Source organism: Pelodiscus sinensis, chromosome 5 (genome assembly GCF_052426305.1).
Source record: "Pelodiscus sinensis isolate ZL-2025 chromosome 5, ASM5242630v1, whole genome shotgun sequence".
NCBI classification, from domain to species: domain Eukaryota; kingdom Metazoa; phylum Chordata; order Testudines; family Trionychidae; genus Pelodiscus; species Pelodiscus sinensis.
In genome coordinates, this window is record NC_143056.1 from 134,432,545 (window position 1) to 134,445,391 (window position 12,847).

The 12,847-nt window shown below is 61.8% G+C and overlaps 1 protein-coding gene across 1 annotated transcript; it reads right to left on the reverse strand.

Moving 5' to 3' along the window:
• Nucleotides 1-293: 293 nt before the first annotated feature.
• Nucleotides 294-5,927, reverse strand: LOC142829305 (ecto-ADP-ribosyltransferase 5-like). Its single transcript, XM_075928763.2, has 4 exons — nt 5,859-5,927; nt 2,779-3,502; nt 2,625-2,660; nt 294-1,082 (listed from the first exon to the last, which is right to left on the reverse strand). Exons 1-4 carry the CDS (start codon nt 5,925-5,927, stop codon nt 1,069-1,071), a joined length of 843 nt encoding a protein of 280 aa, XP_075784878.2. The 3' UTR covers nt 294-1,068.
• Between the last annotated feature and the right edge of the window lie 6,920 nt (nt 5,928-12,847).

A 12,847-nucleotide genomic window follows, 5' to 3' on the forward strand; every position in this document is an offset into this window, starting at 1 on the left:
GGCCGGGTTAGCTCATGGCCTGTGGGCTCCACGAACCGGGGGCCCCAGGGCCGGCCCCCCAGAACCCCTGCGCACAGTTCAGCCAGGCAGCGGGCGCGGCCCCTTCGGGGTTCCCCAACCGCCTTGTCCCCTTCTGCCCCTCTTGGATCCGGGCCCCGCCTGCCTTCCCCGGGCGCTGGGCTCCACCTCTGTTCTGGGGTCACACTGGAGCCAGCCCCCCGAGGGGCAAATCCCTGCCCCCCCAGGCAGTCAGTCCCATTCCCGCACCCCCCTTCCCCCCTCCCCTCCCCCTCTTCCTGCCCTCTGGGCTAAGCGGGCGCAGCCCCCCGAGCCCCAGCGCCGGAGGGCACGTGTCCGCCCTTTGCTGTGAGGCCCCCCCCCTTTCCCGTGTGGCTCTCCCAGCTCCCCCGCCCCGGCAAGGGCAAAGCACAGCCCCTCACCCTGGACTCCTGGCGACGAAGGCGCAACCGGGCCAGTCCCTGTGATGCTGCAGCGGGCGGGTTTATTGCGCCGGAGAGGCGGGAGAAGGCAGAACGGGATCCGCGGCCGGACCGGGAAGCGGGACACATTGGCTGGGGCGGCGGTGGGAAGGGCAGCGCAGGGAGCAGGTGGGACCTACCCTGGGCGGGGGGCCGTGGTGCGGGAGAGCCGCCCCCAACCCACGTCCCTGACCCCAGGTGGAGGGTCCAGGGCACCCGTCAGCAGCTCTGGGTCCCTGGGGAGGGGGGGCCATGGGAGGGGCTAAGACCCATCTCAGCCCCCCCACTGGGAAGAGGGTGGTGCCACTGCGGCTACTACTCCCATGTGCCAAGGTGGGCCGGTGGGGCCCCGTTCCAAGGCCCTGGGCCCCTCCCCGGTCTCAGTGCCTGGGCCCCTGGCCAATGCAGCACGGGAGCCGGCTCTGGCGGGGGAAGGCGCAGGCCTGCCAGGCGGGAAGGTGAAAGTGGGAAGTGGGGGGGGGGCTGTGTTCCCCAAGCGTTCCAGCGGAGAGGCGGGGGGGGGTCCCCCCATCCGGGGACATGGCCAGGCCCAGCCGCAGCGCTTGCTGCTCCCCCCAGCGCCAGCAGCTCACAAGTGCAGCACTGCGGGGAGACAAACACGCACCTGTGAGCCAGCCGTGCCCCGCTAGCGCTGCTCCTCCCCCAGACGTAGCTCGAGCTCAGCCCGTCTCCTGGCTCGGAGCCCTCTGCTCTACCCCCTAGACCCCACTCCCCTCCCAGAGCGCCCACGAGTCTGACTCCCAGCTCCCCTGCTCTACCCGCTAGACCCCACTCCCCTCCCAGAGCGCCCAGGAGTCTGACTCCCAGCTCCCCTGCTCTACCCGCTAGACCCCACTCCCCTCCCAGAGCGCCCAGGAGTCTGACTCCCAGGCCCCCTGCTCTACCCGCTAGACCCCACTCCCCTCCCAGAGCGCCCAGGAGTCTGACTCCCAGCTCCCCTGCTCTACCCGCTAGACCCCACTCCCCTCCCAGAGCGCCCACGAGTCTGACTCCCAGCTCCCCTGCTCTACCCGCTAGACCCCACTCCCCTCCCAGAGCGCCCACGAGTCTGACTCCCAGCTCCCCTGCTCTACCCGCTAGACCCCACTCCCCTCCCAGAGCGCCCACGAGTCTGACTCCCAGCTCCCCTGCTCTACCCGCTAGACCCCACTCCCCTCCCAGAGCGCCCACGAGTCTGACTCCCAGCTCCTCTGCTCTACCCGCTAGACCCCACTCCCCTCCCAGAGCGCCCACGAGTCTGACTCCCAGCTCCCCTGCTCTACCCGCTAGACCCCACTCCCCTCCCAGAGCGCCCACGAGTCTGACTCCCAGCTCCCCTGCTCTAACCACTAGACTCCCCTCCCCTCCCTGGACCCCCCCCCCCGCGCTAACCACTAGACCCCACTCCCCTCCCAGAGCGTCCAGGAGTCCTAACTCCCGGCTCCCCTGCTCTACCTGCTAGACCCCACTCCCCTCCCAGAGCACCCAGGAGTCTGACTCCCAGCTCCCCTGCTCTACCCGCTAGACCCCACTCCCCTCCCAGAGTGCCCAGGAGTCTGACTCCCAGCTCCCCTGCTCCCCCCCCCACGCTAACCACTAGACCCCACTCCCCTCCCAGAGCGCCCAGGAGTCCTGACTCCCAGCTCCCCTGCTCTAACCACTAGACCCCACTAGACTCCATTCCCCTCCCTCCCCTCCCAGCCCCCCCCCCCGCGCTAACCACTAGACCCCACTCCCCTCCCTGGCCGCCCCCCCTGCGCTAACCACTAGACTCCACTCCCTTCCCCCCTGCCCCCCCACGCGCTAACCACTAGACCCCATTCCCCTCCCAGAGCGCCCAGGAGTCCTGACTCCCAGCTCCCCTGCTCCAACCACTAGACCGCACTCCCCTCCCAGAGCCAGGGAGAGAGCCCAGCCCTCCTGCTCTAACTGCTAGACCCCACTCCCCTCCCATAATGCCCAGGAGTCCTGACTCCCAGTCCCCCACTCTACCCACTAGACTCCATTCCCCTTCCTGGTCCTCCCCCCTGCTCTAACCACTAGACCCCACTCCCCTCCTAGAGCTGGGAGGAGGGCCCAGGACTCTTTCCATTGCTATCCTTACTGCCCCCCTGTGCCCATGCAACGGAGGGCTAAGGCCGGTACCTTGGTGAGCAGGACACTTCGGTACATAGGGGTCTCCTGGAAAAGAGACAAGACCCGGTTACGTTTCCCTGGCCCGGCCCGGCGGGGAACGTCTCCCGCCCCCCGAGCCGGCCCCTTGGCGGGAGCCCACCGCCCTCCCGCCGCCAGGTCCTACCGTGCCCCGTCAGGGCGCAGTTGTGGTTGCTGCACACGGCCACCGACTTGGCCTGCACCGTCTTGGCCGCCCCGTTCCGCTTGATCTTCTGCAGCCGGAAGAGCTCGTAGGGCGGCACCAGCACCTCCTGCTCGCTGGGGATGTGGGACAGGCCCTGCAGCGCGTAGCCCGTGCAGGTGACCAGCTGGAAGAAGGTGCGTTGGCCGAAGTTGGCCGCGGCCGCCTTGCTCCGGGAGGTGGAGGTGAAGTGGCCGAAGCGGAACACGCGGCCGACGGAGAAGTCGATCTTGGTTCCCCTGTAGACGGTGGAGCAGCTGGGCTGGATGCCCCAGATGGCTCGGGGCGCCTGGGTCAGCAGGAAGTGCAGGGCCTTGAAGGGGTAGCGGGCGTAGGAGCGGGAGCCGCCCGCCCAGCCCAGCCGGGTGGCGTTGTTAAACTCCCGGTAGAGAGGCGGGTTCTCCAGGGTGTAGGCCCACACGGCCACGCTGCACAAGGACTGCATGTTCGGGGTGAAGACGGGGATCTTCTTCAGCCTCATCCACTCCTCCTTGGCCTTGGCCCACGCCTCCCGCAAGTTCTTGTTGCTCGCCAGCTCCAGGCGCAGCAGGGCCGCGAGTCTGTGCTCCATGGCGGGCTCGCAGCCGCGGTACGTGTCATCCACCGACCAGGCGGCCATGTCGAGTTGGGGGCCGCCTTCGCCCACGCAGGGTGCACAGGGGCGGGCCTAGCAGACATGGGCTCACGCTCAGACGGGATGAAGGGAGAGCTACTCAGGCCGGGGAGAGCGTGGGGGAGCCAGGGCTCTTGGGGTCTCTCTCCAGCTGTGAGAGGGCAGTGGGGTCTAGTGGGTAGAGCGGGGGGGGGGGGGGTCTGGGAGCCAGGACTCTTGTGGTCTCTCTCCAGCTGTGGGAGGGCAGTGGGGTCTAGTGGGTAGAGTGGGGGGGGTCTGGGAGCCAGGACTCTTGGGGTCTCTCTCCAGCTGTGGGAGGGCAGTGGGGTCTAGTGGGTAGAGCAGGGGGGGGGTCTGGGAGCCAGGACTCTTGGGGTCTCTCTCCAGCTGTGGGAGGGCAGTGGGGTCTAGTGGGTAGAGCAGGGGGGGGTCTGGGAGCCAGGACTCTTGGGGTCTCTCTCCAGCTGTGGGAGGGCAGTGGGGTCTAGTGGGTAGAGCGGGGGGGGGGGTCTGGGAGCCAGGACTCTTGGGGTCTCTCTCCAGCTGTGGGAGGGCAGTGGGGTCTAGAGCAGTGGTCCCCAACCTTTTGGGGTTGCCGGGCGCCAGGGGGCGTGGCTGTTCGCCCGCCGGGCGCCCGGGGGGCGCGGTGGCGGGGACGGGGCCCCCCCATAGCCGGGGGCGGGGCCCCCCATAGCCGCATTCCGGGGGCCGGCGCTCTCCCCTCAAGTGCCGCGCGCCCGGGGCCGGCGCTGGCGCTCTCTCCCCTCCCCTCCCCCAAGCGCCGCACGCCCGGCGCTCTCTCCCCCCCCTGCGCCGCAGGGGGTGAATCCGCGGCGCCCCCGGGGCCGGCGCTCACTGTGCGCCATGCGCCCGGGGCCAGGCGAGCCCTGAGCACTTGGCGGGTGCAGAGAAATGCCCCCGCGGGCACCGTGTTGGGGACCACGGGTCTAGAGGGTAGAGAGCGGGGGGCCTGGGAGCCAGGGCTCTTGGGGTCTCCCTCCAGCTCTGGGAGGGCAGTGGGGTCTGGTGGTTAGAGCAGGGTGGGGGTGGGGTCTGGGAGCCAGGACTCTTGGGGTCTCTCTCCAGCTGTGGGAGGGCAGTGGGGTCTAGTGGGTAGAGCAGGGGGGGTCTGGGAGCCAGGACTCTTGGGGTCTCTCTCCAGCTGTGGGAGGGCAGTGGGGTCTAGTGGGTAGAGCAGGGGGGGGTCTGGGAGCCAGGACTCTTGAGGTCTCTCTCCAGCTGTGGGAGGGCAGTGGGGTCTAGTGGGTAGAGCAGGAGGGGGTCTGGGAGCCAGGACTCCTGGGTTCCCCCTCCAGCTGTGGGAGGGCAGTGGGATCTAGTGGTTAGCGCCGGACTCCTGGCCCGTTCCTGAGGCAGGTCACTCCCTCTCCCAGCCTGTGTCCTGGCGCACGCTGAGCCGGGGCCATTTGACCCCGTCACTCAGAGCCGCCGAGTCCTCCGAACGTGGGGTGCTGGGCTCTGCAGGGGGCTCTGGGCTCTTCTGCCCTCTCACCCCCATTTCCGACCCCCTTCTGCCTGCCTGGGCCCCCCTAAGCCAGCCCCTCCCCAGTGAGTTCTGGGCCCTCAGGGCCGGGCCTTGGCGGGAGCCTGAGAAAGGGGGTTCGTGGCCCCCAGCTCGTCTCTGGGCAGGGCGCCTGGCAGGGGAGGTGGGGTCGGGTGGGGGGCAGGGCTCAGGGCGTGACGCCTGCACCCCCCAGAGCAATGGTGCCCGGCTGAGATCTACCTGCTAAGTGTAGCTCCGGCCTGCGCCCCGCCCAGCATGTTCCTTGGTCCAGCTGCCCCCCCAGCTGCTCCTGGGCCCCCCATTCTGGCTAGTCCCCTTCTAGCCAGGCCCCCTTCCCCCACTGGCCTCCCCCTCTGTTTGCACTTGGAGAGCCGGAAAACCCCCTGATCTCAGCTAGTCTGAGGATCCGCTGCACCTCCTGCTGCTGCTGGACAGAGGTCTCCTGGCTCGCCCTCCCCCCCTTTCCTTCTGACTCTAACCACTAGACCCCACTCCCCTCCCAGAGCCAGGGATGCATCCCAAAAATCCTGGCTCCCAGCCCCTTGTCTAACCACTAAACCCACCTCCCCTCCCAGAGACGAGGAGAAAACCCAGGAGTCCTGGCTCCCAGCCCCCCCGATCCCGGCTCTAACCCACTAGACCCTAGTCCCCTCCTGGCTCCCGGAGTCTCTCCCCACTAACCACTAGGCCCCACAGCCTGGCATTTTCCATGCAGATTTCCCCCTGTTCATGCCACCCGAGTGGGATGTGTGGGATGTGCCTCCTTCCCCGAGCAGGGCTGCTAGGGAACAGCTGCACAGCGGTGCTGCAGGGAGGCGGCTCACCTAGCGCTGAGATGCAGCCACCTCTGGGGTGGGGCAGGGATACTGTATCGAAGCCACTTACCGCTGAGTCCCCTGAGGGCAGCAGCCAAACTGCAGCGAGAAGCAGGAGGGCGGCTTTCTTGGGGGACATCCTGGCGTCCGACCCCCGAATAACTCACCGAGGGGGATCAGCTGAAAGAAACTGGAGTGACCAGATGTCAGACTAGCTGTCCGGCCCCATGGCAGGGGATGGGGTGGCCGGTGGGGGTGGGTAATGGGGCCCTATGGGAGGGATACAGTCTGGCTGGCTCCCAGGACTTTCGGCAGGGTCTCATTTTATTCCTAAAGCCCCAGCTCCAGGAGTCAGGTGAGCCCGGCACGATTTCCGTCTCAAAGGAAAACCCATTTCCAGGCTGCGGGGCTGCGGAGGGGGCTTGCGAACGCTGGGGGCAAGGGAAAAGCTGCGCCCAGCATTGGTTTTACAGGCCCCCCAGTGTCACGGGCGCCGGACCCCCAGTTTGTGAACATCTGGGGCTGCCCGGGGGTTGGGCTGGGGATCTCTTACCTCTCGCCCGCTGTCTGTTCCCCGCGGGTCCCGTTGGGCTGCGGGGTTTTAATGGCAGCCCCCGGGTGGTGATGGAGGGGAGGGGAGGGGAGGGGAGGGGGGCGCTGTGTTATCGAGATCTCACAACTGGCAAGAAACGTGGCCGTTACGGAACCGCCGGCATGTGGCAACTTGGGGTTTAACGGGTGGTTTTTATCTGATTTCCCTTCGCGTCCTTTCCCCTTCTCCGCGCTTCGCCCAAGTGTGTGTCTCCATCAGCAGCAGGCCAGAGCTTGCAGGAGTGAGGTCTTGAGGCAGCGCCCCCTCCAAGGTGGTCCCAGGCGTGCCCCCCTGCTCTAACCGCTCTCCTCCATTGGGGCGGGAAGTGGGGCTGCAGAGGTGCTACTGTACCCCCCAGATTTTGCACCTCTTGCCTGGATGCAACAGTCCCCCATGCAGTGTCGCTGGCTCCCAGAGCCAGGGTTGCAAACCAAAAGTCCTGGCTCCCAGCCCGTTGTTCTAACCACTAGACCCCATTCCCCTCCCAGAGCTGAGGAGAAAACCCAGGAGTCCTGGCTCCCAGCCCGTTGTTCTAACCACTAGACCCCATTCCCCTCCCAGAGCTGAGGAGAAAACCCAGGAGTCCTGGCTCCCAGCCCGTTGTTCTAACCACTAGACCCCACTCCCCTCCCAGAGCTGAGGAGAAAACCCAGGAGTCCTGGCTCCCAGCCCCGCCTCCCCCAACCCTGGCTCTAACCCACTAGACCCTAGTCCCCTCCTGGCTCCCAGATTCTCTCCCCACGAACCTCTAGGCCCCACAGCCTGGCATTTGCCAGGCAGATTTCCCCCTGTTCATGCCATCCGAGTGGGATGTGTGAGGTGCGGCTGCTGCCTGACGTCCCAGCCTCCAGCTCCACGGGGTCCCCGCTGCTGGCCCCATGGGCTCTGCTGTCGGAGCATTGGCCCCCCTTCCCAGAGCCAGGGGACAACCCAGGAGTCCGGCTCCCGGCCCCCCTCGCTCTAGCCCCCTCAATCCCACACCCCTCTCAGAGCTGCATGAGGACATGGGAGCCCTGCAGCCTCTAACTGTCTCTGGCCTCAAAGAGGTCTCCGTGTCCGGCCCCCTTGCGGGGGGGCCCCTGTCCCGAGCGGGGGTGCCAACAATAGAAACGGCCAGCCGCCGTGTCACCATTACCAGTCGAATGGTGACATGGGCTGATTGTTTTCCCTGGGCAGGGGGGAAGGATGGTGGAGGCTGGAGAGGTGCTCAAGATGCCCCTTGTCACCAGCCCCACTCCTGGGGTGCTAGGCAGCAGGGGGGGGGCAGCTGGTGCCCCCAGGTGTGGGGTTTGCAGAGCCTGCAGCACAGAGCAGTCAGCTCCCCGGGGGCAGGGTGGGGGCGAGTTTAACCAGTAACAAAAACCAACAAGAATCAGCTTCTCGATTAACCGGCTAACCTCCTGCACCCCCCTCTCTGAGCAAGGGAGCCATCTCACGCCAGGAACGCTTCCAGCCCCTCCCCTCCAACCGGCGTTGCACCAAGTGTGCCACACGCAGCAGGTTGCTATGACATGCGGATCTGCATCTGCTCCCTCCCTCCGCCCTGCAGCCTTTCCCAGCCCACCGGGCACGGCTGTGTGCAGGGCCGGGTGGAACCCACCGCCGGGGAGTCCACGGACGGCTCGGGCGGCCCCAGCAGCGGGTGGAGCCAGCTAGGAAGCTGACGTCTCTTTCCTCCTGGGCTGTTTATCCCCAGGGCGCCTGTCACGTTACTGAACTTTACAGATTATCCTGCACCTATTGGGCGGGGGAGGGGGGGTGGCCCCCAAAGTCTATACAAAGGGGGCCATGTGAGGTGTTGAATGAAAGCTTGTGTTCTATGGACCCTGTATATGCTAGTCATGTACTTGTATGGTGTCTGTGTGTGGCGTTATGAATATAGACTCTGTGTAGGTGCTGGAAATTCACTGTCTGAGGCAGAGCAATGGGCAAAGAGTGTTCAGCCATTGACTGTGCAGGGACAATAGATCTCTAGGTGCCAATACGCACCTCAGGGACGTGTCTGGCTATCTGCAAACCAGCCAGGGCATGGGACAGGATACGTCATTAGACCATCTGATCTGCTCTGGCCAGGGCGATGCCAGGAGAGGTGTATAAGTGCCATGTGCCACTCTCCATCTTGTCTTGAGTTCAGCTTTTGATCCCAGATGCAGCCTTGCAGGGACCAATGAGCCAGAAGAACCGTGGACCCATCCTGACACAGGATGTACACCAGAGACTTTTAAGCCAGCAGTTTGTAACACTTCTGCTGAGAGCCTGCATTGAGAACTGAGAGATTCGATGCATGTCATGTATTCTCCTTCACAACCTTTCTCTCCTGCTTTTCTTTCTTTTAGTAATAAACCTTTAGATTGTAGATGCTAAAGGACTGGCTCTGCGTGATCTTGTGGGTAAGATCCAGAGTGTACATTGACTGGGGACTGTGGCTGGTTTCTTGGGACCGGAAGAACCCGTTCGGGGTAGGTGTAATTGGGTTCTAGATCCCCTCACCTGTGTCCAGGCCTGGGGTTGATCGGGGCACGGGGAGATCTGGGGTCTCAGAGGTTTTGCTCATGAGGCTTCTTGCTGGCCGGATTGGCAGATGGAGCGCTCGGTGTGACTGGTGTGTGGCCTATTTGGGAAGGTCTCCAGTCTGGGGCTGTAAGGAGCCCTGAGTCTGAGCAATTCGCCCTGAGCGGACGCCCTCAGCTGTGCCCAGACCCGGCCTGGTCTGTCACAGTGGCGTAGTTGGCTGGCTCCACAGATCTTGGTCAACTGAGCTTTGGATCAGGACCCCGCGCTGTCTCCATTGGATTTTGGGGTGTTGAGAGTTTGGTGGGTTAAAGAGCCGCTGCGATGAGCCAGAGACTATACGAGAGTCTGGACAAAAGGACTCTGAAGGATTTGTGCTTGGAGAGAGGCATTGCTTTTAGAGAGAGAGCCTCTGAACCAGAACAGGGATGGATGTTAGTAGCCAAAGAAGCTGCTGAAAGAGAGCAGAAGCAAGCCAAAGAAATTGCTGAGAGAGCAAGAAGTTGCCAAAGAAAGGGCTGAATTAGCGCAAGAGCTAATCAAAACATCTGTTGAGAAAAGGCAGAAGCAGGAACAAGAACTTGCCAAGAGAAAGGCAGAAGCTGCAAAGAGGATGGTCGAGTCGGACAGGAGGCTCAGACAAGCCAAGGAGAAAGCTGCCAGATTTGAACTTCAGCTTAAGAAAATAGAAGAACTGAAGCGACTGTCTCCTCCGGGGAGTTCGGTGTGTAACCGTGTGGGTGTGATTCATAGAATCATAGAATCATAGGACTGGAAGGGACCTCGAGAGGTCATCGAGTCCAGCCCCCCGCCCTCAAGGCAGGACCAAGCTCCGTCTACACCATCCCTGACAGATGTCTATCTAACCTGTTCTTAAATATCTCCAGAGAGGGAGATTCCACCACCTCCCTTGGCAATTTATTCCAATATTTGACCACCCTGACAGTTAGGAATTTTTTCCTAAAGTCCAATCTAAACCTCCCCTGCTGCACTTTTAGCCCATTACTCCTTGTCCTGTCCTCAGAAACCAAGAGGAACAAATTTTCTCCTTCCTCCTTGTGACACCCTTTTAGATATTTGAAAACCGCTCTCATGTCCCCCCTTAATCTTCTTTTTTCCAAACTAAACAAGCCCAGTTCATGAAGCCTGGCTTCATAGCTCATGTTCTCTAGACCTTTCATCATTCTTGTCGCTCTTCTCTATACCCTTTCCAATTTCTCCACATCTTTCTTGAAATGTGGCACCCAGAACTGGACACAGTACTCCAGCTGAGGCCTAACTAGTGCAGAGTAGAGCGGCAGAATGACTTCACGAGTTTTGCTTACAACACACCTGTTGATACAACCTAGAATCATATTTGCTTTTTGTGACATGGCCGTTGTGTTCAACTCGGCTGACGTCTTAACCCAGCCCCAAAGCACGTATGGGGCTTGTAAAGGGGGTGCGTGTGTCTCTGGGCAGCTGTCTGGGGCTAGTCGGTCCTATTGCAATGGAGGGGAAAGTCTCTAGCTGTTTGCCTGAGGCAGAGGGCCGGGTGTCTGTGCAGGGGGGCCGTGGGCCTGGGCATGAGGGTTCTCGGGGCCTGTCTGATGCCTCAGGGGTGAGGCTGGAATCAGAAGCAGGCCAGGGGGACCCCAGGGGTCGGGACAACGCTTCTCTGGAGCAGGGTGCAGGGGAGGGCCTGGGTGAATTCCTCACTGGGGATAGGGTTGCCAGATGGTTTCAACAAAAGCACCAGACACACTTGACATGACATCGCACTCTACATGGCACAGTAGTTAGAAAATACCGGACAGTTCTATTTTCTCATTTCTATTTTCTCCATTTGTTTCCCAAACAGAAAGTTCAAATAATGGACTGGCCAGTTCAAAACCGGACACCTGGAGACCCTCACTGGGGAACAGGATAAAGTTCTGGAGCGGGATGAGTTCTTAGCCAGTAGTGCTTGTGAAATGTCCCTTGCACAAGCGGGAAGTGAGCTGTGCGAAGTGTGAGCAGCCACAGGGTGTGGGCACTGGCAGCTTGGCTGCTGGGCGTAGCAGTGTGTGAGTGAAGGAAGCTGTCCCCGTCACTAGCTGTGGGCCTGAGAATATCCAGGGGCACTGGGACAAGGGAGCGACTGTCTCGGATTGTCTGTCTGTGTGCGGGGAAGTTTCTTCCTGTGTCTGAGGAAGGTGCCCGGCAGCCTGTGATGGCTGAGAGCAGGGCTGTTGTCCCGGAGTTGGGTCTGGATACAGCTAAGGCCCAGAAAGGGGGTAGCCCGAGGGTTGTGTCTGCTGGGGAGAAGGAGGCGGTGACTGGGGTAGATCTGGTCAGTGTCTGGCCAGGATCCCAGAGATTAGACGGTTCAGGGGCCTGTGTGTTACCTGAGGAAGAGAGAAGGATTCCTACCCTTGTGTGTGCTGGGACAGGGAGCCGTGAGGGGCCAGTCCAGAGAGTTGCAAAGGGGAAGAAGATGTCTCTGACCTTGGAGCTCATCGCTCTGTCTGTTGGCCTGAGGGGATTGTCCGTGAGTCCACCTGAGGAGCCAGAGGTGAGCCAGGGAGTAAATGAATGTGGGAGTTGGTGGTGGCTCAGCAGAGGGATACGGCGGCAGGGCCAGAGACGGGGGAACTGTCGCTTAAGGAAGCTCATGGGGAAGAGAGTCCTGGCAGTGCTTGTAGCAAGCCGTTTGCAGGGACTGAGCGAGGCGAGAGGGCTTTACTTGGGGATGCCATTCCGGAGAAAGCTCCACCTGGAAAAGGCAGCAGCTTGATGCAGGAGATGCTTGTGTCAGCGCCTGGCAGACAGAATTTGTCTGTTAGTGACTCCGCTGCCTTGGAATTAGAAAGATCCAGTGCGGATGGCTTTGGAGGGGCTTCAAAGGGGCGGACGATTGTTACAGGTGAGGCAGGAACAGCCAGAGAATTGGAGCAGTCTGAGAACCAAGTGACTGTAGGTGACCAGCTGGCTGGGAGGTCAGTGTGGCCGGGACAGGCGTGTTCCCAGGCTGAAGATGAGAGTGGACAGTGTGTGTCTCAGATTCAGGAGGACTGTGTGGCTAAGTGTGGAGGGCAGAACGGCTGTGTGGTCACTCTCTCTGGGATGCAGGAGATGGCAGTTAAGTGCCCATCTCTGGACACGGTGGACACTGGTCATCGATCAGGGAATCTGATAGCTGGTTCCATGTGGAAACAGAGGTTAGAGGTGGAAGGACGAGAGATTTGTGAGTCTACAGCTTATTGTTGTGACCCCACTGATTGGGGGGAGGGGGAGAATGCCATGGCTCTTGTGAGCAAGGGAGACACACCCCGCCAGCCCTTTGTCTTCACTGAGCCGGGTTTGAGCCCTCAGGACAAGGGGAAGGGAAAAACTTGCTTTGGCAAACGAAATTGCTGTTTAACTCTGAAGGGCCAAACTTACAAGGGAATGGAGCCTGCAAACCAGCCAGGGCATGGGACACAGGGATAGGTCATTGGACCATGGGACCTGCTCTGGCCAGGAAGATGCCAGGAGAGGTGTAGAAGCACCATGTGGCACCCTCCATCTTGTCTTGAGTTCAGCTCCTAATCCCAGATGCAGCCTTGTAGGGAACGAGCTGGAAGAACCATGAACCCATCCTGCCATAGGATGGACACCAGAGACTTTTAAGCCAGCAGCTGTAACGTCTCTGCTAGAGCCTGCGTTGAGAACTGGGAGATTCGGTGCATGTCATGTATGATACTTTAACAACCTCACTCTCCGGCTTTTCTTTCTTTTAGTAATAAACCTTTAGATGTTGGATGCTAAAGGACTGGCCCAGCGTGATCTTGTGGGTAAGATGCAGAGTGTACATTGACCTGGGAGTTGTGGCTGTTTTTTTGGTACCAGAGGAACAGGCTCACGGTAGGTGTCATTGGGTTCTGTAACCCCTCACTTTGTGACGCCCGGGGCGATTAGGGCACAGGAAGAGCTGGGGTGTCTGAGGGGTTTTGCTC